Source organism: Apaloderma vittatum, unplaced genomic scaffold, assembly GCF_000703405.1.
Source record: "Apaloderma vittatum isolate BGI_N311 unplaced genomic scaffold, ASM70340v1 scaffold16124, whole genome shotgun sequence".
In the NCBI taxonomy this organism is placed as follows: Eukaryota; Metazoa; Chordata; class Aves; order Trogoniformes; family Trogonidae; genus Apaloderma; species Apaloderma vittatum.
The window spans coordinates 13,833-20,397 of NW_009712249.1; the positions used below are offsets into that span (position 1 = coordinate 13,833).

General features: G+C 49.4%; 1 protein-coding gene across 1 annotated transcript in view; it reads left to right on the forward strand.

Moving 5' to 3' along the window:
* Window positions 1-5,881, forward strand: part of CETP (cholesteryl ester transfer protein, plasma) — a 7,902-nt gene extending 2,021 nt beyond the window's left edge. Inside the window, exons 4-16 of the mRNA XM_009867921.1 lie at window positions 327-397; window positions 1,249-1,336; window positions 1,451-1,520; window positions 1,770-1,830; window positions 2,433-2,524; window positions 2,666-2,845; window positions 3,457-3,507; window positions 3,850-4,017; window positions 4,904-4,971; window positions 5,096-5,138; window positions 5,225-5,294; window positions 5,625-5,710; window positions 5,810-5,881. Of these exons, the coding sequence (XP_009866223.1) occupies window positions 327-397; window positions 1,249-1,336; window positions 1,451-1,520; window positions 1,770-1,830; window positions 2,433-2,524; window positions 2,666-2,845; window positions 3,457-3,507; window positions 3,850-4,017; window positions 4,904-4,971; window positions 5,096-5,138; window positions 5,225-5,294; window positions 5,625-5,710; window positions 5,810-5,881 (1,120 nt within the window). The remainder of the gene's footprint in view (window positions 1-326; window positions 398-1,248; window positions 1,337-1,450; window positions 1,521-1,769; window positions 1,831-2,432; window positions 2,525-2,665; window positions 2,846-3,456; window positions 3,508-3,849; window positions 4,018-4,903; window positions 4,972-5,095; window positions 5,139-5,224; window positions 5,295-5,624; window positions 5,711-5,809) is intronic.
* Window positions 5,882-6,565: the final 684 nt, after the last annotated feature.

Genomic DNA, 6,565 nt, shown 5'->3' on the forward strand with positions numbered 1-6,565 from the left:
GCCCCACAGGTGGGACTGGCCTGTGGCACGAGGCGATGGGGCTGCTCTTCTGGTCTTGCTTTTTCTCCTCACCGACACGCCTTGTGTGAGGAGATAAGTTAGCCAAGGCGTACCAGTTGGCTTCTCCTCTATGTTGCTCTATAAATTTTAAGGGGGTAAAAAAGGGGACTGAATGCTCCCGTCCTCCCAAGTGCTGGTAAGGCAGTGGTTTGCGAGGATTTAAGGATGCGAGAGGTGGTGTAAAACCTGCCCGGCAGCTGGTGTGTGGTCAGGAAGAAGCTGATCCCAGCAGGGGTCGCTAAACGTCCTCTCTTGTGCCGTTACAGTCTGCAGCTTTTTCATTCCGTCGATTTTGAAATCAAGTCTTCCACCGACCTCCAGATAAACGTTAAACTGAGTAAGTAACAGCCGGGGATGGGTAGCTGCAGGGGCCTTTGTGAGCAGCAGGACACACCGGGTGGGGGGCTCTGCTTACCTCCACGGGGACTGGATGGCAGCTGGAGGCTGGAAGTGGGTCTCTGCCACTCCCTGCGCACAGGCTCGGAGACAACGTGGTCCTCAAAGCCAGTTTTAACAGATTAAGCAGAAGCAGCTGCTATACACAATTGCATGCAATGGGAGCAAGTGAAAACCTGCCTGGCCTTCTGCACTCTCTTCAGGACCGGCTTTTCTTCTTCAGGATGACTGGGGAAATACAGGGGGATGTTTCCAAAGAGTGAGCCGAATGAGGGCTTCGGTGCAGGAGATCTGAGCATCCTTAAGGTCTGCTTTTTCAGCTGTCTCCTGGTTAGGCTCTGGGAAACCGAGCCCCTTCCTCAGTAAGGTCCATAGACTTGGACTAGAAAGGGCCAGAGGCAAACTACACTCCTCCACCTCCCGTAAGGGACGAGAGTGATGTGGGTTATTATGCATGCACAGAATAAGTTTTCCTGCCTCAAAATACATCTTCCTGCCTCAGGATACATTTTCCTGGTAAGTTCTCAGGGGAGAGAGCAGCACGAAGCTCCCAATGATGGCATATTGCAGCTTCCAAACTTCATGCAATAGGATTTAATTCCCTCCCTGCTCTTGTTTGTGGCTTTCCCATAGTGCCCAGGTTTTCCTAGCTGATGTTAGGGCACAACCGAGTCCCTGATGATCAAGAGCTGAGGAAGCTGGCAGGCATCTAAATGAAGCATGGCAAAGGGTGCCTGGTAGATTAAATTGCTGTGTTTTCTGTTTCTTTTATTTTTCTTCCATCCTGCACAGCATGCCAGAGGGACCGAGTGGCTGCCGACGGCTCAGACTGCTACCTGGTTTTCCACAAGCTCACACTTCACCTCCAAGGAGACAAAGAGTGAGTCTGACTCCTTTCAAAACTGAGCTCCACTTGCCTGGCCGCTGATCCCTGAGCATCGCCCACAGCAGGGATCGCAGGGTGGTCCTTGACCGGGCTCCCTGTCTCGCGCAGGCCAGGCTGGCTGAAGCAGCTCTTCACGGATTTCATCTCCTTCCCTTTGAAGCTCGTTCTCAGGAGGGAGGTAAGGTTGGCCACCGCCCACAGATGGAGGTAAGGTTGGTTCGTACGCAACGCGCTCCTTGGCTCACCAGATAACAGCAGGACACTTTTAGCGCTTGTGAAAAATTAAAAAAAAAAAAAAAGGATCTGCAAGCATGGATGATGGTGCCGGACCCTGATAACCAACAGCACCCAAGTCTCACCATCCCACCTTGCAACCCAAAATTCTCCCCTTCCCCCGTCATTTTTTTTCTCTCCTTTCCCCTTGTAGGTGTGCAATGAAGTAAATTTTCTTGCCCAGATGGTGGCAGATTTTGTACATGATCTAGCAGGTAAACATCCTTGCTTTTCTGCTTTCTCTTCTACGTGCAGCTTTTAATACCTGAGCTCTGGCAGGGCAGTAGCCATATCCACCCAAAAAGTCCTTTGAAAACGCGTTTGGGATCCCAGGCGACAGCAAACTAAACCTTAACGATGCTGCGCTTTGGATTTCCTGCATCAAATTGATTTTTAAGGGTGATTGCACTGGTTGAAAGACACATAAGTTGTTTCTCCTTCAATATGTAATGGCGGGGGTGCAGGACAGCTGCAGAAGGACCAATGGTAGCTAGACCAGGAGTATTGGGGCTGAGCTGTTACAGCACCTGTATGTGCCCACTGAAGATTTTCCTGCGCTTCCCAGTCCCAAATATCAGGAGCAAAATGTAAAACTGAATGTAATTACCCCTACTCCCCGGTGGAGAAACCGAGTCATTGAGTAGCAGCGGGATGAGCATTAGCACCCAAAGGAGCCAGCTCCCCCCTCCACTCCCATCCCTCTGCCCGTTTTCTAACTCCCAGTCCCCTTCCGCAGCAGCTCCTAAAAGCGCCCGTTGCAAACTTCTGCTTAAGGCCGTTATTTCTGGTGTGAGGTTTCCGCATTTTCTTCCTGCAGCAAATTTTGTCCAGGATGAGGATATCAAGCTCGATATCTCCCTCGCATCGGTTCCTTTAATAAAAGCAAATTATGTAGAATCACATCACAAGGTAAAGTAACCCAGGCTGCTCGCAGACCAGAAGGTTTTGGGTGATGTTTGCTGGAGGGATGGGTCGGGCTGGTCCTTTGGCTGCTGCGGGTGCTGGTTTTGTTCTGCTCGTCCTGTCCGACACGCTTGCTATCCTTCAAAGGGCCTCGTCCTCTACAAGAACTACTCTGACGTCCTCACTGACTCCGTTTTCTCCCCGTCGCTGCTGACCGAGTCCCGAATGCTCTACTTCTGGCTGTCCGAACACACCCTCAACTCTCTAGCTTCGGTGGCGTTCTTGGATAAGCGCCTGGTGTTGACCATTGATGGGGAGAAGCTGCAGGTGATTTCCCTCCTTACCTTGTGCATCACATTTTCATAGAATCATAGAATGCCTTGGGTTGGAAGGGACTTTTAAAAGTCATCTAGTCCAAGCTCCTGCAGTGAGCAGGGACATCTTCAGCTCGGTCAGGTTGCTCAGAGCCCCATCAAGGCTGACCTTGAATGTCTCCAGGGATGGGGCCTTCTCCACCTCTCTGGGCACCCTGTGCCAGGGTTTCAGCACCCTCAGAGTAAAGAACTTCTTCCTAATTTTGAGGAGAGAGAGAGAAAAATTCTCTAAATACTGTGGGTTTTTTGGTGAGAGCTAGTTTCTGTAGATGGTAGAAAGCTGTAGACAGTCACTACACATGATCATGGTCAGAAACGGGTACCTTCTTAGCAAGTATGTGCTACTGGGCAGCATTATCCCCTAGAGCAGTAACACCAGCTGAGGAAAGCTTGTCAAGTGACGTGATTTTCTGTGGGACTACTGAGGTAGAAGAGGGATGAACTTGGGAGGAACTGAGCCAGGCCTCTGAACTGGCCACAAGCCACATGTCAGCACCCCGGCCCATCAGGGCTGGCCATACCTTGTCTTTTGTTCTACAATCCATTTCTGGTTGGTTTCCGCAGGCGCTGTTTGAAACGGAGGACACGGAAGCGCAGCGGAAGGCAGTGCAGATGGTAACTTTTGGGCTTGTTCAGAGCATTTTACGCCAAATGAGGAACTTTTCAAACAGGTTCTGCTCCGTTGTAACACCTTCCCTCCGCAACTTGAGTCCCAGGTGGGCCCAACAGGGAAAACCAGGGACTGATGGAGAAACCATTGTGCTCAGCAAGGAGGACTTTTCCCACCATCCATGTTGGCACAGCTTCCCTGAAGCCCTGCTGAGTTATTTGGCGTGTGTGAACTGGAGGGGGATTTGGGGACTATGGAAGGGTTGTGGCTTTGTGGCACGGTGACATGAAATTGGGACGTGGTATGGAAAAAAACTCTGACTCTCCTGTCGTTCCTTACCTGACCAGATTTTTCAAGGCACCTCCTATAACGACTCCGTGGCGAAGGTGTGGAGCCTCACCCATCCCCAAATTTCTCTTCGGCCTGAAGGGACGGTCGTGAAGTCTTTGGTAGCAGTGGAGGTCAGCATCTTTCCCGCTGGAGAAGAGCCCCTGACGGTTCTGTACATGGAGAAGGTCAGTTCTTGCTTTTCCTGACTGGGAAGACCTTGAGAAAAGCTCTGTCCCAAGTCTTGGCCACTCCTGGCACTCACGGAGCCCAGGGAAGTGGGAGGTGGCTAAACCATGGGAGGTGAAGTTCTTATCAGTTCCTTTTAATACTCCCATCTCTTCCTTTGAGCTGATGATCTTAGAGGTCTTTTCCAGCCTTAATGATTCTGTGAGGCTGGGATAGTGACTGAGCTGGCTCAACACCTCTTCTTAGGCCAGCCCCTCACTAGGAAGGACCAGAAAGCTCTGGGGAGCCCCCATGTACCTGTATTGGATGCAGTGAAAGTCCTTTAGTTGAGATATTTTAGGAGAGAAGGAAGGCACCACGGGAAAGTATTCATTTTGGTTGTGACCTGCAACTAGATCACAAAATGCTCCTTTTAAACGAACGCTTCCATACAGGCGAAAGCAAGAAAAATTAGTCTAAATGGCCAGAATTCAGAGATTGCTTTCTTGTTTTTCATTTGGTTATCAATGCAGACACCACGGTAAGACTACTTGTGAGAGCCCTGGAGCTCTTCTCTCCACATCCAGCCTCACGTTGAGGTGGACAGTCATTGGGAAGCAACACCCAACGCAACTGTTTCCTTCCTTATTCGCAATCTGGTTCACAAAATGGCAAAAGCATCGGTTCTGCGGATGAGCCAGTCTAGAGCCCCACAGGCTGCGGGCATTGGGGAGGGGGGAGTTTGTTGCACGCAGATGGAGAAGGCAAATGCTGAGCTTCCCTAAGAGGTAAAGCCAGAAGGATGTTGAGCTCTAGGTCGTAGGAAGGAAACCAGAATGTCCCAATGCATCTCTGTGCTACGAGGCAAGGCAAGCTACCTCAACCCTTCTGTTCATCTCTGTGCAGGAAATCACTGTCACCATCCAAGCTGCCTACGTGGAAAAGAAACTTGTTTTCCACCCTTTGGACTCCAGGTCGGTGCCGTGGTTTCCCCTGGGTTTCATCACCCCTTTAAGCCCTCTCTGAGAGTAGCACAAAACGAGGGTCTCTGCAGCCCTTAGTGACCTTTTTTCCCCCTCCTTTTTCCTTCCCTTTCAGCATAGAGTTTAAAGTCTTTAAATGCACCGCTGATCCAAGTGGGGTAAGTCCTACAAAAGTGACTCTCTAGGCCATTTGTGGCTGAATGATGCCTACAAAACTTTTTGGTGTGAATTTTCTGGCTTTCAGGATGACCTGTCCGTAAGAAACTTCCTGCAGACAATGATCTCGGCTGTCGGGATCCCAGAAGTGATTTCAAGTGAGTCTTCCCTTTGGGGAAGTGGCAGCATCTGTAGGGCAAATAACGTCAGATCTCCTAAACCGAAGCACTGAAAAAATACATCAATAACCCTGATAGCTGGCAGTGGGGAGGGAACCACATTAATGATGTGAATTTCTGCTGGGTTCACTTGGGGAATGGGGACAAAGGCCGGGACAAAGGGAAAGTGAGTTTTCCATCAGGCTGAAGGTCATGGGGCATTGGGGCACAATTAGCTTTTGGCAATGGGCACACGAGGTCGTTTTAACGTGATGAGTGGCGAGCCAGGACGGCTGTACTCATAACTGGATGGGTTTGCTGATTCCACAGGGGTTGAATCTGCTTTGACGTCGCTGATGAACAGCAAAGGGCTTCATCTATTTGAGATCGGAAATCCTGAGATCATCACAAGAAAGGTGAGCAGAGCTCAACCACAGCTGACCCTCAAACCCATCTTGGGAGCGGACCAAAAACTAATATACTACTTTTTCTTTTTTTTTCTCCACTCTTTTTAGGGATACATAATTGTACAACTTGACTTTGGCTTCCCAAATCATTTGTTTCTTGATTTGCAGAAGCAATTATAGAATCGATTTCTTTATACCAGAGTGTAGGAGCCTGTGTACAACTAGAAAGATTGTGAACCCACTGAGCTGATTTAAATAAGCTACAGATGATTTTTCTTTCCTTTTCCTGAGAAACGCCTCAGTTTCTGTGCAATTGTACTTCCATGGAGCCTTTCCTCTGCAAAGATCTTGAGATCTGCACCTTTACACACGCTCCTTCTTCAGGATCTTTACAGGACTTGTGTGCTTACTCCTAGGAGTTGAACTCTTGAGGTGCACAGGCTCTGGGTGAGCACGCACAGGAGGCACCACAAACAGGCTTCATCCACCTTTTGGCATCTCTGTCGTTAGGTTTTGGAAACGCTGCACCTTTTTATGCTGATCCTGGCTTTTCCCTTCTGCCACGAACCAAGAGGATCCTGATTTTGACAGACTTCAGCAGCTCAAATGATGTTATCAAACTCCGAGTAAGCTCAGAACCAGCTATGCTAAAAGACCTGGGTATGACTGAAAAAAGTCAAGGGGGTGCAGCGCAGGAACAGAGAGATCTTGTGCCCTGTGTACTTTCTTTGAGCTCTAAGCAAGCTGTTCAGCTCGTGTTGTTTGAGACACTGGGAGCAAACTTGAGAAACACAATAAAAATGAGGAAGCCAAAGAGATTATAAGAGAAAGTTTGTCTAGTGAGACAGCAAGTTCCTGTTCCTT